This window comes from Meleagris gallopavo, chromosome 1 (genome assembly GCF_905368555.1).
Source record: "Meleagris gallopavo chromosome 1, MGAL_WU_HG_1.1, whole genome shotgun sequence".
In the NCBI taxonomy this organism is placed as follows: Eukaryota; Metazoa; Chordata; class Aves; order Galliformes; family Phasianidae; genus Meleagris; species Meleagris gallopavo.
In genome coordinates this window covers 79,319,707-79,347,289 of record NC_139404.1, presented here as the reverse complement: position 1 = coordinate 79,347,289, position 27,583 = coordinate 79,319,707, and the positions used below count along the sequence as shown (strand labels likewise).

Sequence of the window (27,583 nt, the reverse complement as noted above, 5' to 3'; positions counted from 1 at the left end):
CGCTCACAGCATCCTGACAGAAGCCCCCTGGGGTTGCGGCAGCCCGAACCCCGGACAGAGGGCAGAGCCAGAGGGGAAATCGAGACACCCAGAGTGCCAGCGCAGCCGCGGGGCCCGGCAAAGCTCGCACCGAGACTCCTCCTTATGGCAGCCCGCCCCGCACCGAGGCCGGCAGCCCCGCTCCGCCACAGCGGGGCCGCTCGGGGCTCTCCCGCTGCCGACTCCCTCCGCTCCCGCTGCGCGGCGCCGCTCTCGCCGCCCCCTCCGCGCTCTCTCTGTCCCCCGCTCCGCGCTTAAGGTGGCGCGGCGGGATGCTGCAGCCGCCGGCGGGCCGCCCCGCTCGTCCGCCCCTCCCGCCCTGCCGGGGTGGCCTTAAATCGGCTCCGCGCCGCGCGTAGCCGCACCGCTACTGTCGCCGCCGCCGTCGGAGGGCGGCCCCGGCAGATCCGCCGCCGCCGCCGTCGGGCCGGTCCCGGCGCGCTGCCCGCCGCGGCGGCAGGACGGACGGACGGACGGACAGGCGGACGGACGGACGGACGCAGCTCCTTCGCCCGGCGGCGGGAGATGCTCGCCGGCGGCATCCCGGTACCGCGCTGCCGCCCCGCCACCGCCACCGCCAGGTGAGCGTCCGCCGCGGGATGCGGGCAGCGCCGGGGAGCGGGGGTGACCTTGCGGTCCCGGGAGCGTCGGGGTCCTCCGAGGGGTTTCGTCCCCGCAGCCGCCCGCCTCCCTCGGGCATCTTCTGGAGGAACCGGGGGTATTCGCACCGGCACCGGCGGTGGTGGTGAGGCTGGGGAGCGTCTCTGCTTCCTTCCGCCGAGCCTTCAAGCGGGATTTGGGGCCGGGATAGCGGGAGTGTCTGCCGGGGGATGCGGAGCGTAGAGTTGGAGTGGGTACTGCTAGGTGAGTTGGAAAGTGGCTTTTTATTCCCACATCCTCCTGTCGCTCCAGCTCCAGGGAGAGGAAAGGCAGCTCTCCTCAGCCAGCAGGTGTGAGGAGAAGTAGCTGGTCCCCTGCACCTCCTCTGGCAGGCCTGCGCGGGCAGTTCTCGTTCACATTCGGGATAAGCGACGTGGGGCTCAGCAGGTCAATACGAGCATCTCTAGCACAGCAGCAGTACCCGGCAATCAGTGCCATGCTGCAACTTGGAGCTCACATAGCCCCACCAGCAAGTAATGGAGCACAAATTATGCAGCCTCTGCAGGTGCTTTTGGCATCCTGTGTGCAGAGGAGGCCTCCGTGCACAGGGCATCTATGCAGGGAGTACAGCAGGGTGCAGGCTACTCTGGTCACCTGCCTGAGTTGGGCTTCAAATCTCGTCTGATGGAAAAAATGAAAGGTGAGGTTGGTGCCATCTGTCCCTGTGGGAGAGCCTTGGGCAAAGCTGGGAATGGGGACCACATGAGGAGTTGGGAGGTGGCTGCACAAAGCAGCAGGATGGGATTCCAGCAGCAGGGAGGCTGCCATCGCTCTGCAGTGAGACGGCTTGATGTGAGTGCTGGGGGTGAGGCTGGGGTGGCAGACAGGTTGCCAGACAGGGGCTGTGTATGGCAACCCACATCACAGCTGTCTGCTACCCAGCCCCTTCCCACTGTGCCCTGCAGCACAGTGTGCAACCAGGACAGCTCTCTGCAGGACTGGCTCCATCATTTCCTGGAAGCCATTAGCTGGAGGGACGAGCAGTGTAGTAGTAATAATAATCATAATAATTGATAAACCATTCAGGCAACCTTGCACTTCCACAATGGTCCAAGCAGCTGGCAGGGAGTGCAGTTGAGATGCAGCCACTGTCGCAGGGAAGGGCCTCAGCCTGACTTGCAAGGAACGTAAGACATGGGATAGAAAGCAAAGCAGCTGGACTGGGGACTCCTGCTCAGACGGGAAGGGTTTGGAGTGTGCGAAGCTCCCGCACCTTTGGGTTTTGTTACAGTGTCATTTAGGAAGACTGTTGCCTAGGGAGCTGTACAGAGCTGTAGTGTAGCTAAATGTATGCAAGAAAGATTACTTCTAGAGCGTACAGCCCTTACATTCACATGCTTTTTGCGAGCTGGGAACATCTCTATGACCAGCACTCAGTGCTGTTCTGTGGCATCTTCCCAGCAGAGCATCTGAGGCAGCGCTGGACAGCTCGAGGCTTTGCCTCCCATGTACCCAGCACCCGTTTTCTTTGCCTGTGCCATGCTGGAGGCAGACCCTCTGCTTCTGGGCAGCCCAAAATCTGTCTGTCCTCAGTGCCCGAGAGCAAAGCTGTGCCGATTAGGAGTGGATGCACTCCAGCCTTCCCCGAGGCTGCTTTCCTTTCCTCTTTTTCAACACGGTCCCTGATGAAGGTCACTACCCTGCACATCCCTGCTGGGGAGGGATGGAGAACTGCAAGCCTTCCTGTGCCTGTGAGGGAGGATGGATTTGATAGGCTCCAAAGATGCCCTTTACTGAGCATGCAGAATTGCCCTGGGAAAGCTCTGTCATTATTCTGCAGTATGCACGCAGGAAAGATGATACTTGTACCCTTCCTCCTCATACTTAACTGTTCCTTATAAAAGAGGAAACCTAACAAGATGCTAATAGACCAGACTGGAAACCAGGTCCGACACAACTGCAGGACCCTGGCAAAGTCTCACATCCCTCTGCCCTGTGTGCTCCTGGCCTTTCTGATGATCAGTGCTAGGCTTACACCGCAGCTCCCTCCCTCCCAGCTCCCTCCAGGTGCTCTGCACATGTAGTGGAGAGCACTCCTTTGCCCACATGCAGAGCTGCTTGTCAGTATGACCACCCCATCTTTACAGCAACCTGGTAGCATCAGAGCCAAGACAGCCCCAGGTTAGATTGGATTGGAGCGGCTGCCTCTCTGAGAAGCAGAACTTAGCCTAACGGGACTGCGGTTTAAAACCTGCTGCTGGTGTAACAGAATATGAAATATGGCATGCAGAGGAGACCTCTGGCTAACATCACCTTCTTCTCAGTCCCAACCTATCCCTCCAGGCTGCAATGTGACTCCAAATTGCTCTCCAACCTGTGGTCGGTGACTTCATAAAGAACTCGCTCCTTTAGCCTTTCATGCTGCTTTAAGCTGTGCAGACTCATAATTAAGAGCACTGAGAAGTCTCTTCCAGCTCCCTCTCAAGTGACATTAGTGCTCCCAGAGGTCTTCCCTTAAGAGCTCACATTTATCTGCTTTGCCCGTGTTCCTATGTGTTCAATCGGCAGCCTTGCTAGCTTCCTCCACAATGCAGCACGGGGGGCTGAAAGCCTTCTCCCTGAGATAAAAGCAGTGCACTCTGCAAATTCCTCAAGTTTATAAAATGTGAACTAAGTTTACTGAGGAGGGATTATTTCCAAGGGCTGTGACACAGAGCCCCAGCTTTTGCTTGTCATTTGTCTCTGCTCTGGGCATGTATTCCTGCAAGTGCCTTATGCACACAGAGATATGCCTCAAGATGGGGCCAGTTAGCTCAGGGAGGAAAATGAGAAGGGATGCTGGGGTGAAAAACAAAGCAGTTGTCTCTGTCAAACAGGAAGAATGTGTCTTTTCTACATTACTTTTTTTTATTGGAGGAACTGAGTTGCAGTCAGGAAAATGCAAAAGGTAGCATTTTAGTGGTAAATATGTTTTCCCTTGCAGTGCATAGTGACATACGGAACTCGCTGCTGCAAGGTGCTGCAGATGCTGGGTATGGGATTCAGGAAGAGACATTTTGATGGATAATAGATCATCCATCATCGGGTAGGACAGTCTGTCTGAAATAGATCTAAATCTTCAGGCTTCAACCTCTCACAGTTGTCTGGTATAGGATTTCTTGTGCCTTCTGAAACAGACAACATTGATCAATGAGAGACAAAGGACAAGAGGAGATGGACATGCTTGAGCGAAGATTACCAGAGCATTTCCTATTTTCATTTCTATGCAGAAGCAAAAAAATATGTGTTTTCCTGCCTGTATGTTGACACTTAGCTCTCAGTAGGTTTGTTTTTCATCAGCTGGAGCGGGTTCAGGTTAAGTTCTGATGAGATGTGAGCTGGTCCAGTGGTGCTCACGCTACCGCTTCCCCTGCTGCTGCTGCTGTTGCTTTTAAGAGGCTGCCAGCAGCCTGGCAACTTTGTGCGGTGCCAGTTTATGAGTAATGCTGCATTACAAAAGAAAACTGTGTTGTCCTGTTCTTTGGATGTTACCCCTTGGCAATGAAAACGTAGGCATTTATTCCCTATTCAGCCTGCCTCTTGCCAAGCAGAGCACTGGGATTACTTGGATGGGGTTAGCAGTCAAACAATCTCTGCTCTGGTTACACGGCTGTAGAGCAGCAGCGTTGTTTCATTCTGCAAGTTCACGATGGGTTTGCACGTGGGAGTACAAGGCGCATGGGAACCACATTTTGCTAGCAAAGCAGGATCGCTCCCAGGCAATCCTGGTGTGGGAGGGCTTGGAAGAAAAGCCAAGGAGCAGGCAGCAGCTCGCAGACCCTGCATGCCCTGCAGTGATGCTCTCAGTGCAGTGCTACAGCCTGACTCCAGAAGATGCTGTCTATAAGGGCAGGGATAGAGAAGTGGTCTAAGCAAGGTGCTCCCTGCAGGACAGATCTCCCTGGCACTTCTCAGAGTGGCACAGCCTATCCTGGCCCAGCACAAGCAGAGGTTGCTGTTTTCTCTCCCCCTCAATGCCCCATAGAGTAGGACAGTTAATATTTGTCTCACGCTGATCCTTCCTCATACTGAAAGCATGCTGTAAAAAGTGGTAAGGGACTATTTCTCCTATGGCTGTTGTATGTAATGTATTGTTCTCTGCTTATGTCCGTAGTGTGCATTAGGCAGACTCCCTGCAGGAGTGACTACTTGCCTCCCTAAAGACCCAGCTGTGACCACAGCGGCAGCAATGCTGTTCATGAGGGTGAGCCCGTGTGAAGGCTGCCGCTAATGCCGGCTGAGCCCAAGTGGCAGCAATGGATCCAACCGCCCAGTCCTCCCTGCACTGTGGGGATGCAGGCCTCACTGAGAGGTTTTGCGCGCTACTTGGGCCCCACCTGCCACCATTTTGCGCAGCCAAGCAGCCCATGGAGACCATGAGGGTGACCTTCGCTTTCTCCCTTCTGCTGCCTTCCACCTCCCAGCACCCTTCCCCCAGCCCAAACCCACACAAAGGTGAAAAGGAAAGAGGCACCAATGGCTTGCCTCGATCTGCCAGCTTCCCTCTCCACCTCGGACATGAATGAGGCCCTTCATGTGCTCCTCGTGAACAAACACAGATGCTTTTGTTTTATGGGCTGGTGGGATGAGATGGAATTAAGAAATCAGAGCGTCAATGCTGTGCTGCCACATTCCTGCAACTTTAAAGCAGGATCACACACACAAAAAAGCAAAATAGATCTTCACAAAAAATCTTCTCAGAGAGGGCTCTAATGCTCTGACTGTGCCTCTTGCTTGCTGTCAGGTATGAAGTTCCGTGGCCCAACCACAAGCCCAAGAGCACCTCAGCTCTTACACCTTGGACCAAAGTGACTCCTTTTATACCCACTTCTCCCTCCTCATAAGGAGTGTGGTGCTGCCTCAGAGTATCAATGAAAGACTGGAGATAAAAAGCACCAAATACTCCTCTCAAAGAGAGCTTTTACCAGTGCTCCTGTGAGCTTACAGCCCCCGACCCTCTTTGCTCCTTGAAGAACGACCAGAAAAAAAACTTGACAGGCTTTGCCTAAAATTGTTTTCTTTTTTGAGCCAGATAACAAGATTTTAACACATCTAAGTGGCTACTGTCAGGTGTTGAGAGGCTAGGAGAACATCTTTGTTCTCCCTGCAATTAGCTAACCACATTATGCGTCAGGAAGGAGCACCACACCTACTGTGTGGTCAGTATAAGCTGCAGCCCTAAGGGCTTAAACACTTTTCCTTCACTGCAAGGGTTTTTGTTTTGTGTTTGTTTTGTTTGTTTTGTTTTGCTTTGCTCTGTTTGTTAATACCCTTTGGCACTTGAGAGTAGTTTTTCCAATGTATTTAAATGTTGTTGTGCTCATCTTACCTGTGGGGAAACTGAGGCACTGAAGCAGGTGAAATGATTTGCCCAGAACCACATACATGCACATAGCTGAAGATGCTACACAAAGAACTGAGAAATCTTGTTTCACAGTTGAGTGCTTTATCCTCTGGCCTCGGAGGAGGCCAGCAAAGACCTTTATCTTGTTTAGATGAGCATATAGTCATTCCAAGAGGACATGGGGCAAGGCTATCTTTCTGGACTAATACATGTCCTAATGAGTCCCGTTGCTAAGCGGCTGCAATGATAGATCATGCATCTTCTTCACTAAGCATTGAAATAATTTTTTAATCATTAAGGCTAATATAGAATCCTCGGAAACATCCAAATCTCACAGCAGGGTCTCAAATTAGTAAGCAAACAGAAAACAAATCCTAATTATCCCAGTGCACCTCTACAAAGCCCATAAACAGCATCTGCTGAAGTCAAATACGAGCCTAGCCAAGCTGGATCACAGGCCTGGGCTGGGCAGCATCAAAGGCAAGTTGGCAAATTCTCCTGTTCCAGGGCCCATGGCAAGTTTTCTTCCTCCTCCAGGCATGTGTGCCTGTTCCTCGTAGCAGGAGCTCTCTTTACAGCAAAAGTGACATTTCTACCTTTTATGTTAGAATAGAATTCCTGGACCATTAAGGAAAACACAGCAAATCTCTTATTACTTGATACGCATCAGCAGACCCATTACAAGAGAAGGCACAGGGCTTCATTAAGGTTGCTTCATTCAGATCAGCTCATCACTGCTGACCTCTGCACTGAGAAGACTTCTATGGGTGAATATAGGCTGCCCCCAAGGATTCTTTGGGAAAAGGTAATTAAAAGTTGCTCCTAAAAGTAGACCTCGAAAAACCCAAGGGGGTGGCACTCTCTTCTCTTGTCCCCCATTTCGATAACAAATTCCTTACTGCTCACATGTGAGGACCAGTCTCCCCAGTTGCATTCCCAGTATCAATGTTACCCTACTAGACAGGGGTAGCATCCCACCAAAAGCCTCTTCTGGGAATGCTGCAGAGGACCCCCATAACCCTCCTGCTGATGACTACTCAGGGGATCCCATTCAGCATTAGATAAGCTGCCATCAGCAAGTTTTGTTCACAGCCCAGCAAGCCAAGCCACACTGGCATTGCAGCTCTCTAGGAGCCAAACCAAGCCCTGTAGCTGTTAAGCACTGGTGCAGAATAGTCTCTAGATGTGATTTCTGCTCTTTTGTAATCCCCTGTGCATACCACTTAGCAGACAGCTAAAATCTGATACTAGCTAGTTCTCTCCTGAGCCCAGCATGGGTCCTGACCTAAGCATCAGATGACAAACACACGCGGCCTAGAAATTAGTTACAGCAGCAGAACCAGGAGACCAGTTTCTTGGGTTGGCTCAGTTTGGGTAACACCCAGCATCCCTCTATGGGGAGAGAGTTAGTAAGCTGGAGTGAAGTCTCTTCACTGCAGGAAGAAAAGACTGTTCTCCAGTCAGATCCAGTTGAGGAAGGCAATTGTGAAAAGCAACCAGAAGTGCGCTCTGGGAGCATAAATGTACAGTCCAGCAAAGACAGTTGGCACCCCTGTTTTAAGCCATTCCTGAGCTTCTGGAGATCCAGTTTCTGGTGGTGCAGTGCCATAGCTAGCAGCACCGCTCTCCACAGGGAGCCTGCTCACTGACCCGATGCTCAGCAAGCTTTTAGATAACTAGAGGGCAGTTCCTCCTCCAGCACAAAGAGAGACAGATTCACCCGCAGAGAGATTCGACTCCACCTCTGAGACTTACAGCAGCAGCCCACTTCTGTCAATAAAAGGCTGCTTTTTATCTGGCCTGATGTTTCAGGGCAGCCTGATCTGCCTTTGAAGTGAGCTCCAAAAAGGGCTCCAAAAATGCCAAGTTCACCTCTCCCTGCTGGCCAGAAGTATCTGCTCCTCAGATTTTCTGCCCAAGGCCAGGTGGTACCCATGTGGAAGGGAGCTGGGAAGGAGGGCATTTCACCAGCATCCAAGTGTAGAGATGTAAGAGCTGAGGAGAGTCACTTCCTAGTGTTTTCTTGCTGGTATTTGTGCAAAGATCGAGCTCCAAGCTGAAGGGACAGGAGGAGCAAACAACTTATCATCTCAGAAGGTAGTGCCAGCCCCTCATTGCATCCAGGCCTGAAGCATACAGGTGCACAGATTAACTCAGAGGTACACATAGCATAGGCTGACCTCCCAAGAGAAGGTTTGGAGTTAGCACACGCAGACATCGCCTCCAAACCAGGTTGCTTTCACTTGTAAGTGAGGAACACAACACGAAGAAAGCGCAAGCCCTATGTGCTCTAGGAGAGCAGAGTTTGTCTCTTGTGCTGTGAGACTGTCACTCCTCAGTTCCCTAGAAGCCTTCTTTACCTTCACAACAGACTAATCTCTTTCACTTCATTGATGCACAACATGGGAAAACATAAACCAAAACCTGCACATTTTTTTTTTTTTCTGGAAGGACTGGATTTCTGTCCGATAGGGGTATTTGGCTTTTGCTGTTCCTCAGCTCCATCTGCTCATCAGCGTGCATCCACTGCTTAGCTGCTTTTCCACATGCTTTGCACAAAGAAAAACTTCTTTACATCAAGACATGAGGTGACTTTCTGGCAGCTGGTGCATAATTTCGATATTTTGACTGTTGTCCTGACTGCTCCACTGGCATTCACCAAGGTAGAAAGTATCATTCACATATGGATCCCTTGATCTCATATGTCCTGGCACCCAATTATGGACCGGTGGCAATAGTCCCTCTGTTAGGGACAGTGAAGGACAGCAGAACACTTCAGCAGGATGCCAGCCATCACCTTTGTGCCACTTCTTCCTTTCACTCCCTTCCTTCCTTTTTTTTTCACCCACAAAAGATAGAGGACAAACACTGCAACTTTCTCTCGATTTTTCATCCTGGTCTTTCTTTTAATCGAACCCAAGCTGTACAGATCAACTGTGACATTTAAAGTACAAAACAAGCAGTGGACCATAACGTATATCTATTGCAAAAGTATTCTCTAGGTGCCACTTTATTTCTTCATTCTCCATTTGTTTTTAAAAGCGTCGGCACAACACTTGGATACCACACAGCGAGTGGCAGATCTAATGACTGCTGAAGATTTATTCAGAGGAAAATACCAAAATTAGCATTTTGGGCCATCTCCGCTAGTTATGGAGCTGGCATATTTCACATGGCTTAGGGAGCCGCAGCAGCAGAAATGTCCATCAAGAAGACCAAAGCCCTGTTCTTCTTGTTCCACCCCTAACTTCAGCAGTGCCCACATGTTCTGGTGGTAATGCACGAGCGCTGGTTCCCATCCATTCCATATTATTTTGTGGGAAGAGACTTGGGGTTCTGGTGGACAAGAAGCTTGATGTGAGCCAGCACTGGCCCGGAAGGCCAACTGTATCCTGTGTTGCATCAAAAGAAGGGTGGTCAGCAGGGAGAGGGAAGGGATTGTCCCTCTCTACTCTGCTCATGAGTCTCCATTTTGTGTACTGCATCTAGGTCTGGGGCCCCAGCATAAGAAAAATGTGGAGCTGTTGGAGTGGGTACAGAGGAGGGTTACAAAGGTGATGAGAAGGCTGGAGCACCTCTCCTATGAAGGAAGGTTGAGAGAACCGGGTTTGTTTAGCTTGGAGAATGCTCAGGGGAGACCTCATTGAAGCCTTTGAGTACTTGAAGGGAGCTTACAAATAGGAAGGAGATTGACTTTTTACACAGTCTGATGGCGATGGGGTAAGGGAGAGTGGTTTTAAGCTAAAAGAAGGGAGATTTAGATTAGATGTTAGGAAGAAATCCTTTACTCAAAGGGTGATGAGGCACTGGAACGGATTGCCCAGAGAGGTTGTGGATGCCTCATGCCTGGAAGTATTCAGCACCAAGCTGGATGGGGCCCTGGGCAGCCTGCTCTGGTGGGTGGCAGCCCTGATCATGGCAGGGAGTTGCAACTGAAAGGGCTTTAAGGTCCCTTCCAACCCAAGTCATTCTGTGATTATGATTCTATGATCTACAGTGTGACCAGCACAGCAGCACACTGTTTTCATGATGATTTCATTGGTTGTGTAATCCAGCCAGCAATCCCAAATAAAAACAGGGGGATTGCTGCAGGTGCACTGCGCACATCATCTGCCTGCAGTTGTTTCTAAGCACAAAGGAAAGCTGCTGATTCTTCAGGGTGCACACATACAAGCATTAAAATGAATCACAGAATCACACAGAATGGCCCGGGTTGGAAGGGACCTCAAGGATCATGAATCTCCAACGCCCCTGCCACAGGCAGGGCCATCAACCTCCCCATTTAATACTAGACCAGGTTGCCCACGGCCGCATCCAATCTGGCCTTGAGCACCTCCAGAGACAGGGCATCCACAACCTCTCTGGGCAGTCTGTTCCAGCACCTCACCCCTCTCACAGTAAAGAACTTCCTCCTGACATCCAACCTAAATCTTCCCTCCCTCAGCTGAAAACCATTTCCTCTTGTCCTGCTGTTATCAACCCTTTCAAAGAGTTGATTCCCCTCCTGTTTGTAGGCTCCCTTTAAGTACTGAAAGGCTGCAATGAGGTCACCTTGCAGCCTTCTCTTCTCCAGGCTGAACAAGCCCAGCTCCCTCAGCCTGTCTTCATGGGGGAGGGAGCTGGGCTTGTTCAGCTTGGAGAAAAGAAGGCTGCAAGGGAAAGGGAAAATCACGCAGGAACAGAGAAACCCCAATCTTCAGCCCAACTCGGTACTTCCTTCTTCATGAAAATGTCAGTATTCCAACCAGTTTGAGGAAGACAGCAGACATCTCTAGTGTGTTTTAAGTGGCACAAAGGCTGTTCCACTCATTTGCAGTACAACTTCAGCCAGAGCAGCTTCTCCTCCGGTTTCCTTTGCCCTACCTGGGAGCAGCTGGGAAGTCCAGCAGGGAAGAGCATTTTGACGTTACCTTTGAAAGCAGGGGGAAAACGAGCTGTCTAAATCAATCGAGAGCATGCATTAGTGATTGTGTGTTCCTCTGGAGGTCTATGTTTGATGTTGTATTGATACACAACTAAGATCAAAGCCCGTCTGCATCCTGGCTGCTACCAGAGGAACTGTGCTGGCCTTTGGGCTCCCTATCCTTACAAGGAGATTGTGATTAAGGCGATATTTTTTTTTTCTCCCCAAACAAGCACCTGTGAAATGTAATTACCTTTCAAATATGCCCTTTTCTCTGAAAAAAATAATTCCTTTCCATCTTTGAAAAAGCTCTGAAAGCAAACACCATGGGTTTTCCCATTCTGCTTTTGTAAGAAACCTGTAAAATGACAGCTCCCACTCCTGCCGAACAGGCATCAGTTGTTAACGCAGTAGGGAAAGCTCTGGATGAAATGCACACTTTCAAACAATTCACTATTGGTTTTACTCCCCTAGAATTATTTTGCCTCATTGGAAAAAGAAAGCTTTTTCTTTTCTTTTTTCTTTTTTTTCCCCTTTTTTTTTTTTTTTTTTTTTCGGATTATGTAGATATTGGTATAAATGATGCCAATACATTGGAAATTGTTTTTCTATGACAGTCATCAGTGTCTAAAAAAGAGCTCGGTTCTGCCAGTGCTTGGCAGCAGGGGAGAGAAGTCGCAGTGTAAATACACGAGCTCCTTTCAGGAAAGGATAACTCCATGCAGATAGGTCTCTCGGGAGGGAGCTGGCTTCCCCAGGAGACATCTGGTCTTCCTGCTTCTGTTTGGGCCCGAGCTGCCAATCTTTCCCTGGGTATTTCTGGCACCCCTGGATTATGGTTCTGCTTAGGAACAAGCGGTACAGACACAGGGAAATCAGAATTGGGTTGATTTCCCTTGCTGACACTCAAGGAAGGCAGCTGAGGGTTGTATGGGTTGGTTGTGAAGGACATTTGGGTCCAGGCTGATTAAAAATAACCTGTTTTAGACCTCCTTTCTTAGGCATTTTAAGGCTCCCTGCATAGCTGAGCTTAGCAGACAAGTTCAAGGTCTACTCTATATTAGAACTGGGTTATCTCCTTTCCTGCTGATAGCCCAGATAGTGCCTGGATACCCTTCATCTACGTGGGGACAACAGAGTGAGCTGTCTCCAATGTCTTGGCTCCCATGGGACCTCTTCAGCAGATTTAATTATTTTCTCCAGTGTTTCTTTTTTGTTGTTATTGCTTTCTGCTTTTCTTAAATTTGGAACAAAAGCCAATATAAAGCATGACCTCTTGACTTAGAGACAAGCCCTAGGGTAAGGGATAAGGGCAAAGCTCTGTGCCCTGAGGAACTGCTCTGTCTGCAGACCTGATGGCTCCAGGGCAGGAGGGAGATGCTTGATTTCGATTCATGCAGGCAGTGGAGGGAAAGGGGGCTACACATTATGTTCCTCAAGTATGAGTCCGGCTTCTGGGCTGAATTAACAGCAGAAGCATAGAGCAGGGTATTGGAATTGGCAAGGGCATCACAAAGATTTGTGCTGCATCTGAGGAAGATGTGGGAGCTTGAGAAGGGCTGCTGTTTCACCAGGAGTGACTCACTTTCCCTGGGAAGTTGTCCCTGCATGAGCCTGCATGCTGAGAGATGAGCTCAAGCCTCAAAATCCCACAGCTGCTGGTAGCCTTTGGTCATCCTGCCTTGAGAAAGGACCTGACCATCCTTTCCTGTGTTGTTTCTTACCCACAGTTCTCTGGGGTTTGTCTTTCCTTTGGTTTTGTCTCTTCTTTGCTTTTCAGTCATGCAGTTCCAGTGAAGGTTAGGGGAGAAAACACCACTTCCTGAGCGGAAGCCAAACCTCCCTTCTCCCCTTGTTTCCACAAGAAATGCTGCTGGCGTGAGCCCATAGATGCTGTCCTTCAGATCTATCCTTTCTGCCCAGCACCAATGCCGTGCTTGCAGACCTGTTTCAGGGCTGGAGTCCCACTGCTGAGAAATGTCCTGTGGTGGCTGTGCTTGTGCAGTAATTACCCCTTCTTATCCCAGAGCAATAACCCATTCCACCCACCTCCGTGCTTCCCTGGATCCATCCTCCCACTTTATTGAGCTCATCTATAATAGGCAGGAGGCTGCCCGCTCACTTGTCGCGATTTTAAGCAGTACTGAAGTTTCAGCTGAAGGCTCTGATGGACCCGAGGGACTGCGGGAGAGGGGACAGCAGCTTCCTGTGGATTTCAGCAAAGCACAGACAGAGCCATTGCTGATCACCACAAATACCAGCCCTGGCATGAATTATGCATTCCTTGTTTAAAGAGAGGTCGCTCTCATTAATAATTGAAAGCTCCCCGCTCTGCCTTCAGCATCACATCTCCCACACCGGGAGTTAGGGAACTCATGAAATCTGCATGGACTTCCTCAAGGTGGCTAGGGGCTGATGGGGAGAGGCAGCAAAATGTAGGCAAAACAAACTCAAAACCCCATTGACAGTTTTGGCTCATGAAATGAGGAGGCATCTGTACCCTGCGGGCAGCTCTGCTCCAGTTCTGCCCCTCTCTGCTCCCCGCATCCCCATCCTTTTTCGTTCATTCCTCCTGGGATACGCAGGAAGGGCTGCAAACAGCTGCAGCTAGTTTGCTTTGGGTGCTTGCCTAAAAAAGGCTCTAGGCTCATTGGCTGGATGTTCCTAGAGACAGTTGGAGCTGTGAAGTTTGTCTCTTTTGGAAAATAGCGTAGAGTGCAGAGTGTCTCACACTGCAGCCAGATAGTCCTGGGACTGGGGCTGGTCCAGCACTCAGGGACTGCAAACCTGGGTCATACAGACTGGCTACCCTGAACCAGAGGCTGCAGAAATCATCTTTCTTGGGCAGAGAACACTTTGAAGGGTGTAATTCTAATGCCGAATCAGGCAGACGGAGCAGAACTGAAATCTCAGAGTTCCCAAGCTCCATGTGATACTAACAGACAGGACTGGTCATGTGTGATGCTTCGAGCCTCAGCCAGATCATGCTCTTCACACCAGGCTGGGGAATTCAGCTAGGGCTGGGCTCTTCTGTGTGCTTCTCTCTTTACTCTCTCCCCAGTCCTTTCAGATTAATTCCACTTATATCAGCACATGGGCTTAAACAGAGATTGGATGCTGTTGTGTCTCAGGAATTGAGAAATCTGACAAAACAGCATGAGCCAAGAGTAGCACCAGAAACATTTTGTCCCTATCATGCTCAGCTTTGTGCTCTGTGTGTGTGTTTATTTTTATCGGAGAACAAAAGATTGATGGATGAAATTAAGAAGAGAGATGTGTAATTGGAAAACAGCTCAAGAAGGCTACAAGCAGAATATTGAAGGCATCCATCAAACATCCAGCTAACATTATTACAGGTGTGTAACACAAACAAGGGCTGAAGGAGACACTAGTTAAAAAAGAAGAGGGAGGAGAAAGGGGAATAGACAGGACAGGGGAAATAGCAAGGGAGGAGAAGAGTACAGTCAATAATATTTGTACTGCAGGCACATCCAAAGGCTCCTGTTGGGATCAGTGCAGGACTGTGCGAGCACATTAAGAGACAGTCCCTGCCCTCTACAGCTTAAAGCCAGGAATTACGAGATGATTGCTGGAGATTGGTTTAGGTGGCCACAGATTTTTCTTGTGATCTTGAGCCTCATTTAATGGGATCTGCTGTAAATAGGTTTAAAGGCAGAAGGAAAGTAGCTGGTTGTGCCAAGAAAACACAGGGTAATGCCTGCCAGCCAGGCATGCAATTAATCTGAGCCACTTAGGGGACTTTGTTTTTAATTATAAAATGTAGGTAAAAATATGTGCAGTAAACCTCCAGAAGCCCCACTGGGGCCATCAGCAAGTTACCCAGAGGCATTGGCATGTGGCTGGGTTTTGATGCTGTGTTTTCAAGAGGATGGGGTGATGCTTTAATGGACGCTTTGAGGGAAATATTCCATGTGGGGCAAACAAATGCAAAAGATCTTTGTGTGGGGATGGAGAGAAGGCAAAGGCTAAAAGTATCAGTAGGCAGGACATTCTTGTAGTCCTGGAAACAGGGAAGAAGAAAAACTCTTAAAGACTGAGAAAAGGAAGATGAAAAACATATAAAGGAGCAAAAGAGCATAAGCATGATGGATGCAGGGGGCAGCAGGAGGAGAGAGGAGATAAGATCTTAAAGAGAAAATATCATATCCCAAGGTGGATTTTCTGAAAACGCGATTAAAGTCAGACTCCCCTGTGAGGTTCACAAGGGATCTGGTGCTTTGTGTGAGGCTTAACTTCTTCAGCGCTGCGTGCTGCAGAAAAGCAATTGAGAGAAGGTGCGCGTAGAAATAAATAAGAGCACCAGGGGAATTGCACACACAGGTAGCATCTCTGCTTGTTTGCAGCATTTGGGAAGCATGAAAGGGGCTGGATGTGAGGAGGAGGGGAAAGAACTAGAAAGGGAGTCTGCGCTCCTCTGTGCTCTCTTGGTAACATAGCTGCCACAGCCGCCTCCTCTTCTTCCCTCCAGGAGTGACCTGAGCTGCACAGAACTGTGCCTACTTAATTAAGGCCTTTTATCAAAGGGAAGAAACGGTGGCTGCATGATCTAATGCTGGGCCATCTGTAATTGTAGGTATCCCAGAGGAAGTGAGGAGCCAGAGTGGACCTAACACATCTGCTGCCATTCTGAGGTAGTGCAAAGTCCTCCTCTGTTAGGGCCTGGATTTCTTTAGTGGCACTTCTGTGCATCCCAGTCTGCTTTCCATAGCTTGAAAATAGATGACGAGCCAGCACAGTGTTCCCTGAATGCACAGTAAGGAGCATTAAGGATTATCACCGGTGGTTGTGTTTCTTCTCACACAGTTCTCTAAGCGCAGTCCTTCCTCTAGGCTGAACCTAGATGCAGGGCAAGGAATTTTCTTGGCATTCCATGTACCGTGTCACTTAAAAAAGTTTGGGTTTAGGTAACTGGCCCTCAGCACACCTTGGAAGCCCACTACAGAACTGGAACTTAAAGCCAACCCTTTTGAACCTTCTTCCCTTGTTTTGTCTGAACATGATGCCATAGCCCTTCTCCCTCGAACTGTGTTTGGCCTAGGAGAGCAAGAGGGCCTGGTGGGCTGTGCCATACAGTAGCTCTCCAGTTCCCAGGGTATGTGGCTGTAGTTTCTCAAAAGAAATCTCTCTGCAGGAGACAAATGGAAGTTTTATACTCCCTTCAGCCTCTTAGTGAGCATCACTGTGACAGGGAGGAAGTCCACCAGGAGGAGTATTTGGCATTAGAAAGGAGTCCTAGAGGAAAATGATTACAGGTGTTACCAAGAAGGAGAGAGGAAGAAAATCTAGCAATAGCATATCTCAATCAGACATCAGGCAACATGCTTAGAGAGAAAACAAAAAGTCTTCAGATGGCAACAAGTGACTTTGCTCTGTGCTGTTCAGTGCTTCCACTGTTTTGCAGCAGTAGAAGTGGATCCCTCTTTCTGAAACACTGCTTTGGTTTCTGGTGTGTGGGAGATTTTGTACTGATAGAGAGACTAAAGCAGAAGCTAGAAGTTGGAGGAGAATGTTCCTTCTTGGCTGTGCCAGAGCCATACAGAGGGCACCATATGCAGTAAGCGAGCACATTTGATGCTGGCCTTCCAGAAATCATCTCTGGGATCTCATGCTCTTATGACCATACACAAGCAGTTAAGGCTCTTGCAAACAGGAGAGCCAGGACTGGGTCCTCATCATCTCCTAACTTTACACAATAATAAGTTATGTCCCTGAACAAATAGCTTGTAGAAGTACTTCAGTCTGTATTTTTCAAACTAATCATTAATGTTGTGTATTTTGTTGAAGGCATGCCTACTTCAAGCAGCCACAGATCTCACTTCCAGGCAGACTGACTTCTTATTAACCTTATTGACTTAGTGGGAACAGAAACTGCTCAACAACTGTGAACAATCAAGCACAGGGCTACCATAACTCGGGCCATCTATAAATAAGCCACCTCTTGTTACTTATTCCTGATATTTTTGTCCTTAATTTCTGTTTATTTCCCTTTAGCTTTTCTCACTTTATAGAAGTAGCTTTGAAAACAAATGTTAACTGTTTCGATTCCTCAGATCTCTTAGTCATGTGCATTGCAGAAATACTAAGAAAGAAATTATTCTGAAGTCTGTAATTTAAACTAAATTCTGTAGTGGCCAAATATAGCAATCTAGGGGTAGAAAGGAATGTGGAATAATTAAACTTGCAGCAAGCATCACCAGCACTGTGAAATGAGTGAGGCAAATACTGAGCATGCAGTAATGTGCATCACTGATTGCAGCAATGATCTGTATAAGGAGGATGAAATAAAACTGCAGGTCTGAAAGAGATGCTGGGCATCTTGATATTTTCTGTTTTTGCCCACTTGCTTATGAAGGGATGCAAGTCTTGCACATAGCTTTTAAAAAGCCTACAAGACAAGCATATTAAATGCTCACCTCTAAGCTCAGGAATGAATATTGCCCCTGGGAAGGGAGCAAGTAACAGTCCTTTCTGGCCTCAGATTCTGCAAGGTGAACTCGAAGTCAAGGACAGTGGGTTCATTGTGGGGCTGCAGGAGGTGCTTTACAGCAACATAAACAGATAAATAACTACTATTCAGTAGCTCAGGAATTGGACAGGGCAACTGGATGATGGTTTAGGCCTGTAACTTTAATGGGGCTCTTTGTGAACCTAAACTTAGATGAATACTCTGCTGGATCAGAACCCAATATTTATCATGCTTCCCTCCAAGCAAACTGGTCATTGTCTTTATTTGGCCTGTAGATTTAACTCTCCTAGCGTTTTTTTTTTATTACTGATAATTCAGAGTTCTTACTCCTTCCTCTGTTATGAAAGGTAGAGAGATGCCTGGGTATTGGAAGCTCTCTGCAGCATGCTGAGGAGACGAAACCTTCTTACTACGCTCCTGATTGTCTTGCCATGGGCTCTTCTCCTAACCTTGTGGCACCAGTACCCAACCACCCGCTACCTCAGCCTGCTGAGAAGTAAGTGCAAGAGCTCTGCTGTCAATGTGCTTGTGGTTGTGACAATTGTTGGTGTGAGTCCTCCATAGAAGACTCACTCTTGTGGGACCAAACTTACCTGCAGTACACACCCAAATTTTTCCTAAGAGTATGTTAAACATGCTCCTTAGCTTAGCTTTAGAGAGAGAAAGCTGATGTGCTGAGCACTGAGTTCAGAAAGATAAGTCCTCAGCATCCCCTGGAGAGGAGGCAGCTCTGCAGCGCTCAGTTCTCTAATGTCTTTCTTCTTCCTTCCTTCCTTTGTCTCAGAAGACACAGATGAGAACGTGACCTCTAAAGCTCTCCTCAATGGTACGTCTGCACTGAGAGAAGAAGGCTTTCCGTCATGCATTCGCCAGCAGCAGAGCATAGGGACGACACCTAAAGTCATCCAGAATTATGTGTACTCCAGGCCTCCTCCATGGTCAGACACCCTGCCGACCATATTCGTTATCACCCCTACCTACACGCGGCCAGTGCAAAAAGCTGAGCTGACCCGCCTGGCCAACACCTTCCTGCATGTACAGAACCTGCACTGGGTGGTGGTGGAGGACTCACCCCGAAGGACCAACCTAGTGTCCAACCTGCTGGAGAAGGCAGGCCTCAATTTCACCCACCTCAATGTGGAGACGCCCAAGAGCCTGAAGCTGGGGCTGTCCTGGATCCCATCCCACACCCCACGGGGGACACTGCAGAGGAACCTGGGGCTTCACTGGCTGAGGGACAGCTTCAGCAACACAGCACCACCAGAAGGGGTAGTGTATTTTGCTGATGATGATAACACTTACAGCCTGGAGCTGTTTGAAGAGGTAAGAGCCATAAAATTACATGGGACAGAAAAACAGAATACAAATGCAAAAGCCTCTTAAGGACAGGAACTACTTGTAGGTTGTAGGCCTCTAAGACCTTTAAGACAGGGCTACCGTGTGGACTTTAGTCATTAACTGGGAGGTATGAGCTGTGGTAAGCTGCCTGGAGCCCTTCTATCTTGGCGCTCTGTGGGAGCTGGGTATAGGGCAGATATAAGCCTACAAACCCATAGTTATGCTCACCCAGTAGCCACCCTCTGAAGGGCTGAAAGAGCAAAGAATACATCTGTCATGGTGGAGGCTGCAGATGTGAGTAGCCGCTCACATAACATTGTTCCAACTGCAGCCTCCTTTTGCCAGGTTTGTTTCCATAGAGATCAGAGTATATATACCCCAGAATATGTACCTCTCCTCAGGGGGAGCTGACTTGATTTAAATAAGCACTAATGATAAAATTCTGGCAAAGCATAAATCTGTGCTCTGGTAGGAGTGTGATGAATAGGGGGTACTAGAACAGTTTACTGACTTTCTAATAGACTTTTTGTCCTTTCCTGTCCTCCTGAGTTCCAGCCACCACAGCAGAGCTGTGCCCTTGGGATCATAGAAGCTTGCCCATACTTTTGCTGGAAATCTGGCTTTTGTGAGATGCCAAGTCTATCACAAACTTGGAAAAATGATTATTCAGTAAACTCCCTTGTCACCAAATTAAGCCAGGCTGTTATACGCCAGTCAAAATACTGTGTTATGCCTCAGAACACATTTCCAGTTTTCAGAATTTTTAGGTGGCTGCTAAGCTCATCCTTTTTTATTTATTTCCAAGTCCTTTTATGGCTATTTCAGTAATTTCAGTTGCTCTTCTAAGAAGTAGCTGTGGATGGAAGAGCAAGGGTGAGGGAAAGCTGCAGTAAAGGAGGACAAAGGTGCATCAGTCAGGGAGGGAGATTACTTGAATGAGGGTGGAGTGAGTGGAGTTATTTACAAAAAATGATAAAAGTTCAGATGAAATCAGAAAACCACAGGTTTTCCCTCTTACAGAGTCACAGAGTCATTTTAGTTTGATGGACCTTTAAAGGTCATTTGGTCCAACTCCTTGCAATGAGCAGATCGGATTGCTCAGAGCCACTTTCAGCCTGTGCTGCCTAGAGCTATGCAATTGCAGATGAAATCAACAAGGAAGGACAGGTGCCAAAGAAAACAGAGGATGACATACTAATGGGCTGGGAAGAGCATCGTAGAGATGCATTCTCACAGCACTGTTTCCTTCTGCCACACAGATGCGCTACACAAGGAGGGTGTCAGTCTGGCCGGTGGCGTTTGTTGGGGGGCTGCGCTACGAATCCCCAAAATTGAGCCCAGCTGGGAAGGTGGTGGGATGGAAAACCGTCTTTGACCCTAATCGGCCCTTTGCTATTGACATGGCTGGATTTGCTATCAGCATCAAGCTGATCTTGGAGAAGCCTCAAGCCAGTTTCAAGCTGGAGGGAGTTAAAGGAGGCTACCAGGAAACCAGTCTGCTGAAGGATTTAGTGACTATGGATGGGCTGGAGCCCAAAGCAGCCAACTGCACAAAGGTGAGCAAGACAAGAGACCTGGAAAATATATCTCCCTTTCTAAATCCTGGCAGCTTTCATGGCCTCCTGCCATGCCCTATTCATCTTTCCCTGTGCCTGCTCTCTGCCAGCACACCTCAGCTCCAAACCGTGCCAGACAGGCATGGCCTGCCAAATGCTATGCAGATGAGAGGCTCAGGGAGTGCTGAGGAACAGCTAGTGCCATGCACTCTAATAAAGAGCCTCTTCCATGCAATTCATGCCTAGGAGACCCAGGAGAGGGTTGAGTGGGGTTTTGGTCCAAAATGCTCTCTTTTACCTGTCAGTGTTTCATACACCTGTAAAGCCTCCCCCAGACCCTGTCTTGATTCCTGTTCTCACGCATCAGAGCCCTGAACAATTTTTGGTTCTCTTTAGGTGTTGGTCTGGCACACAAGAACTGAGAGGCCAACTCTTGTTAACGAAGGCAAGCGTGGATTTACAGACCCCAGGGTGGAGGTGTAAGCAGAGAGACAGCTCCCCAGTGTAAGTACTCTTGTCTTAATTGGTTTTGGCAAGGCAAATAGTCTGTACATGTTTCTTTATTTTTGTTATTATTTCTTTCAAGAAATAATACAGCATATACGGTAGCCCTGATATCTCCCTTATAATGTCACCCTTTGCACAAGAAGTGGATCCTCATCTTTACTGCCTGTCTGCATTCTGTGTGCATTTAAGCCTCCATGCACTTTCCACGGAAGCTTTGCTTGCATACAGGCAGAGAGAAAAACAACAGAAGAATCTCATGGTTTACCTCAGCAATGGTAGGCCACATTCCTTGTTCCCCAGTTTCTGACAGGTTCAGACTTCCTTTCATGGGAAATTATTCTGCAATGAGTGGAGAGAGATCATTGCCCCACCAGCCTCACCACCTCTGCAGTGCTCCATCTATCCACATTCAGCTTCTATCTCACATGAACTAGTATGGTGTGGATGCTGCATGGAAAGGTTGGTGAGACACTGAGACCATCTCAAAACAGGGACCTATGCAGACTGTCACAATTTGAGGAACTCGTTATTAGCATTATCAGAGCTAGGAATACATCTGCTGACAAGGGAAAACAATGAAGGCACTAAAATTGCATACATAGTCCACAGAGCAAAGTTCAGCAGCAGGAGGAGGGATTATAGCATCCTCCATAGGTGAGGGTAGGAATATGTAAGAGTTCAGTGATGTTTTCTTAGAAATAGAAAGTGATGATGGACAGGCTTCAGAGGAGCCATGACCTGTCAGCTGTCATGCTTTCTGACCTTAATGTCTGCTGTTGGCAGATTCCTATCCCAAATGTTCCAAAAGAAAGAAAGTTGCCAACTTAGGAGGATCAAGCTCTTTCTGTAACGATTTCTACTTGTGGTCCGATAGAGGATGCTGAATGATTTATTCCTACTTTGGAAGATATTCTAGGGCTGCTTTCAGTCCTGACCCCAATAGTCATCTGAGCTGTACTGAGGAGGCAAAACTGACTGCTTTTATATGGACAATTTCTGCACTAATCTGGTGTGTGCATTGTTTGTAGCTGCATACAGCATTTCCACATTATCCCATCATCTTCTAAGTGACAGCCATACAAGGGGCAAAGCAATCCCAGGACTGTGCATCCAGCAGCTGACAGCGGACATGGAAGTCAGCTGCCTAAATACAGAACCTGGTGCCACCCAGGAACTCTGGGGCATCCTACCTGACCTTCCTGTAGGGCACAAACTCTATCATACCTGCTAGTTTTTCATAAAAATCTCAAATATCCTAGCAAATATAAAATCACGCTAGACCTATGCTTAGGCAGCAGCACCTCTCTTAACCTTACTTCTGTGCGATCCATTACCAGTAATGGGTTCATATTACAGATCCAGCCATGCTGGGTCTGCTGTAGACTAAAACTGCAGTTGTCCAAGTTCTGCTCATAAGGACTCCAGTTAACTCTGTAAAGGATGAGCAGGCTTAACAGCACTCAGACAGATGAGGCTACTTGCCAATTCTTGCCTAATCGCTAGAGGAGGAGGTAACTGCTTCATAACAGGTGCAGAGAGTAGATATGATGTTTTAATGAATGCAGCATTTATGTATCTCTCTTCCATCCTCATCCCATCTCCATGGCCAAACACTCAGCCATCCTCCATAAAAAATGCCAAGCACCTACTCTAGATGCTTATGAGAATGGCTGTCTGTAGATCATTTGTTGTGGGAAAGGGAACTAACTGGTCTGGGAGATCGCTCATTTACTGCCACTCATTTACCAACACCCTTTTCCAGAGCCATTCTCTCCTGTGTCTTCAAGCCAGAATCTGCGTTCAGTCAGCTCTGTGTATTTTAAGAGCTTTTCCAGTTGTATTAGTGGAAAACATGCCCACAACCCTTCCTCAACCATCATTTGCCCTGTGGGGCAGCTGCTTTGACCCAGGTGAGCAGGAAGCATCACTCCAGGAGCCACCTCCAAATTAGATGTGCTGCCTTGAGAAGCTTAGTGGATGCAGCTGGGAGCAAAATCATCAGTTTCCACACCCACACCCCCTGCGAAGTTTTAAATTGACACCTCTGCTGACAGCTATACTGAATTTTGGAGGCTCTTACTATCAAGGCTGCTGAGCTTCAGAAGCCTGACAGACACAATCTAGATGAGCTAGCACTGAGAAAAGAGGTATAATTCATCCCCTGAGAATGTTCTGTTGTTAGATGCAATGGGGAGAATGTTTCTGTCTTTTTCTCCTGGGAGCTTGTCCTCATGGAGAATCAGATCAGGCCAGGTGAGTCCTAGACCCTTCAGAAACCCCTTTCCCTTTCAGTGCCTGTGGACATGAGCCAAGCTTTGGTGTTTGTGGGTTTTGGTGCTCTATTAATCACTAGTGAGACCACATACATTGTTTCTTGGCACGTGTTCCTGTTCTCTGGGTTGCCACAGATGCATTGTGAAGGGATCTGCTGATTATGTAAACTGCAAAGATCAGGCTTCAGCAGGTACTGCATAAATAGTGGTTATTTTGTCCCAGCTGGAGCCTGCTTTCTTCTTTGCCAGCATTCCCACCGCCCTTGGCTGTGTCTAGCTGAACCATAGCAGTATTTGTGAGTCATGGGGAGAATACTCCATCAGAGCAGATCTACAGAGAGGGGAAAATAAGTCATGTGGCACAGTTTGCCTTTTCATGAGAACAAAGTGAAAAAGGAGTGCTGAATGTTTTTAAAAAAAGAATTTTTTTCCTTACACTAGAGTTCTGATTTTTCCACCCTGAGAACCACTAGGGCCAATCTGGGATGTGTTGGGATTGAGGATCTTGGGTGAGATCTAAAACCTCTCCCAGTATACGTCTTTGCAAACTGTTTTGAAACCAGACCCCCTAGAAAAACAGACTGTGGCTTCTGAGAGCGGGAGGTGGGGATTAATTTTGCTCTCTATCTTTTCTTTGCTATAGTCCTGAAAACTATCATTCAAGCCTGGTGTTATAAAACTTACTTGTTCTTTTTGCTATCGTCTGTTTACAGCTATCAGAGAGAGATGAGCTCACTTAGGACTCCTGCTGCCTTGAGATTTTTGGAAATAGGGAAAGAAACTCACCTCCATTTCAGAGCTTCTAGACAGATTGAACAGGGTTCTTCAAATCTAATCTGCTTTCTTTAGAAACAAACAAAAACAAAACAAAAACAAAAACACACATAAAAAAGAGGTTGAGATAATGATTTTACTGAGGAAAAAAATCCTCCAAAACCTTTTACTAATTAATAAATAGGACATCCCTGCTAGTACTCTGCAGTGCAAATAGAACAAACAGCATTTTGGCCGTATCCCCAGCCTGCAGCTGTAAGGTTGAGAAACCTGGTTAGTGATGCTGCCTATTGTATACCTGAGCTAGGGGACAACTCTCCTTGAAATGCCTCTCCTGCCCTGATCTACTGGACATGATGTTGAGATTTCTATCTCTTTCTTACCTCACCTTGTGTTTGTTTTAACAGAGGCAGCGGGCAGTGATTGTTCTGAAGCCTGCTGGCAGCCACAGCAACTGTGCACCCTACCACTGGAGGATGCGAAATGCCCCCAAATGTAGCCACATCGATCAGCTCCTGCTGCCTAGAAGATGGCAATGAGCAAAGACAGAGTGGATACGCTCCCTGTGACCCTACAGCTCTTCAATTTGACTCCCTGCACTGGCTCCCATTCCCTGGCTGAGAGGCGTGCCTCCCTTCCCTTGTGGGCACTGTGCTTTTAACCATTCATGAAACAGGAAATGTCTTAGATGTGATCTCCATTCCCTGCTGTGCCAGCACAGAGGCTGAAATCCACAACAGGCGCGGGTGCCTCTGAAGATCCCTCTTGGCATACTGTGAAACCTGAGCTTTGGGACAGCAGCTGTGAGCTGCTGTGGTTCAAGGACAGGAGTTGTTGCAAAAGCACAGATGTGGATCTGTCAGTCTGAGGTATGCTCTCAGTGAGAACAGCTTAAAAGCAAAGCTAGCCTGAGAGAGAGGCTCCCCCTCGGATACATGCATGGATCAGCTTTTGGTACTGGGGAAACAGCTGTGCTGGAAGCTCTCATTTTGGGTTTAGGAGTTCAGAAGTGCCTCAGCTGAGAACTTGAACTGCCCTAACTGCAGGTTGTGTTGGAAAATGCTGTCCCAGTTCCCAGGCCGATGCCCTCTGGATGAAGTTTGTCTCCCGCTCAGGGTGACCTGGCAGGTACTGCACTTCAGAGGCCATGCCTCCGTGTCCCAGTGTGGAGAGCGGCAAGCAGGGGCAGAGATGAGCGGACCTGAAAATTTTGTTCCTTCTGCAGCACCATTAGGCACTTTAGTAGCCTCAATTCATGAATACAGAGTTGTTCTCTAAACCTCCAGGGAGGAAGACACCTTTCTGGAGTGGAGGTGGGTGAGAAGTGCTTAGGAAAAGAACACTGAGCTTGCAGTCGTCTCCTGTGTGAACATCGAGAAATGTAGAAAAGGGTTCATCATCGGGAAACGTATCTTGAAGACGTAGATGTCAACATTTGCTGTTTCACTTGTCAAGTTTCCAGCTGAATTCTGATAGCACGTTTGGCCCTGTGAACAGGGAGAGAAGACAGCATTATCTAGAACGGTTTTCCTTTCCCTTGATAAAATAGGACAGCATGGGTAAACACAGCCTACAGACAAGCAGGTAGCAAATGAGGACCAAAGGAAGGGTTAAAAGCACAAGCATTTGTACCATGTATGCATGGGGAGAAATGTCTCTCTGACTTCTTGCAGGAAGATTTCCTGACTGACCCGGAAACCTCTCTGAGCACATCTTGCCAACCATCTTCACTCAGGCCGTGAGGAACAAGGCTTCAAGCATTCAAAATGCATCAAGGATTTGATAGCCTGAGAAAAATCATGAGCAATCAAACCGCCCCCTGCTCGAGAAACTCTGGGCTGGCAGGATACATTTATTTGTTGATTTATTTATACTGCAATCTTTTCTGCCTGTTCTTTGCTTCACTTTGTTTTTTAACTTAGGTCATCTGACACACTCATGAGGAAAGAACAATTCCCCTCTCACCCAGATGCTCACAGAATAGCAGAGCTTGGCATTCACTTCTGAATGTCTTTATGCTTCTTGCTGTCTGGGGTTTCTTTACAATGGCATCCTAAGCTGGCAAAATAATCAGAAACACAGCAAGGAGGGAAGTACAGCAAAGGAAACTGTTATTCCTTTATGCAAGAGACGTGGGTGGCACTAAGTTTCTGGCTCCTGAGCAATCATGGTGAGGTAAAAACATGTGCGAAGGAGTGCCTCAATCAAGTAGATAGTCCCCATGGGATCTTGGGAGGCATCCATGAAGGGGGGCTCTTGGAAGGATATCTGATTGTTGATCTGTGTTCCCTTAGTGGGGAATAGCATGCATACATCCTGCTGTGGGAGTGAGATTAGAGTGCATAAGGGGGCAAAGGGAGTGAGATGTATCCCACTGGGGAGGAAGGCATGAGGAAACAAGGAGAGAGCAGAGAGAGGGTGGTTGTGCTCAGTGTGGCCTGGCTTCCCTGCAAGCTGTCTTAGCACTGAAGTAGTACTGAATGGGCCATAAAAACTGTGCCTTCTTGTGACCCCGGAAAGGTCTTTACACAGCAAGTGTCTGGCATGTGTGACCTGGGTAGCACTGAAGAAGCCTGGCTCCTGCCAAGCACTTTTTGTTCTTTATTTGTCAGAGCTTCGTGCCCTGGCCTCTCTGCATGAGGTAACGGGCCTTGCGCTCCAGTGGGTGTTGCTGACCCATCCCTGCCACTGTGCAGGAAGACTGGCTTAATGATCTCACTCACCATTAATAGAAGACTGTCCCCTTCTTTGTGGTTTTAGTCCGTGAGCAAAGAGCAAGAGAATAAAGGAGTCTATTTATGATCTTCCATTTTCCCCTCCCAGATGGGTAGGGATTCTGCCCGTATGAAAAGGAGGGGATATGGTAATTAATTCCCTGGCCTTCAGTATCAAGCATATCCTGCTTGGGATTTTGATGCTACAGGTGGATGTTTGTAGCAAGGGTACACTCCCATTGCAAAGGACACCCCCACGTGCATATGTGTTTTTAGAGATGATGTCTCTCTGCATCCCTATAAGAAAGCAAAATCACTGTTCCTATTTTTTCCCCTGGGGCCCTGGATTGCAGTGATAGGAGTACACTGTCACTCAGTGCTCTGAGCTGCTCACAAGACCAGCCCTGTCACACCAGTCTCACATCAGCCTGACCCTATGGAGAAGGGATTCTGTGAATCAGGAAATTCTGCCAGATGCTAAATTGTATAGGACTGAGACCTTGTATGGACTGTGTGGTGCACACAGCTGTTGTTTCAGGCTAACAGATGTTCTGAACACTCCAGCACAAATACTGTTTTTACAAATACCCTGTAGAGCAGACTAAGGACGGCGAGGACGGCTGCCAGGCAGGGTGCAGCAGCAAAGGGTAGGTGAGGACAGACAGCACAAGTTCAGAGGGCTCTTTGCTAGCAGAGCTCAGCAGAAGTTACAAGCTTTGAGGAAAGTGAACAAGGGGTACAATAAAGGAGGGATGCTGCACATCAAGCTTGAAGTGTTTAAAGAGCAGGCATCCCAGCGCCTGTTTTTTTTACTAGCATATTAGTATCTGATATTCATGTTCTTTGAAATCCATCCAATTCACCAACCAATGAATATTCCTAACATTTCCTGTTGCAGAAAATACTATTGAAAGAGGAAGGAGAATGTCAAGGAAGTAATTTTTAATGGTTATTTATTTATATTGAATGGTACAAGAGCGTTATTAAATACGATGTGAATATTGCACCA

At 48.0% G+C, this 27,583-nt stretch overlaps 1 protein-coding gene across 1 annotated transcript; it reads left to right on the top strand.

Moving 5' to 3' along the window:
- Positions 1 to 245: 245 nt before the first annotated feature.
- On the top strand, positions 246 to 27,583 carry LOC100548173 (galactosylgalactosylxylosylprotein 3-beta-glucuronosyltransferase 1-like). Its single transcript, XM_085237243.1, has 6 exons — positions 246 to 620; positions 17,760 to 17,908; positions 18,197 to 18,735; positions 20,010 to 20,306; positions 20,703 to 20,810; positions 24,268 to 27,583. Exons 2-5 carry the CDS (start codon positions 17,797 to 17,799, stop codon positions 20,787 to 20,789), a joined length of 1,035 nt encoding a protein of 344 aa, XP_085093369.1. The 5' UTR covers positions 246 to 620; positions 17,760 to 17,796; the 3' UTR covers positions 20,790 to 20,810; positions 24,268 to 27,583.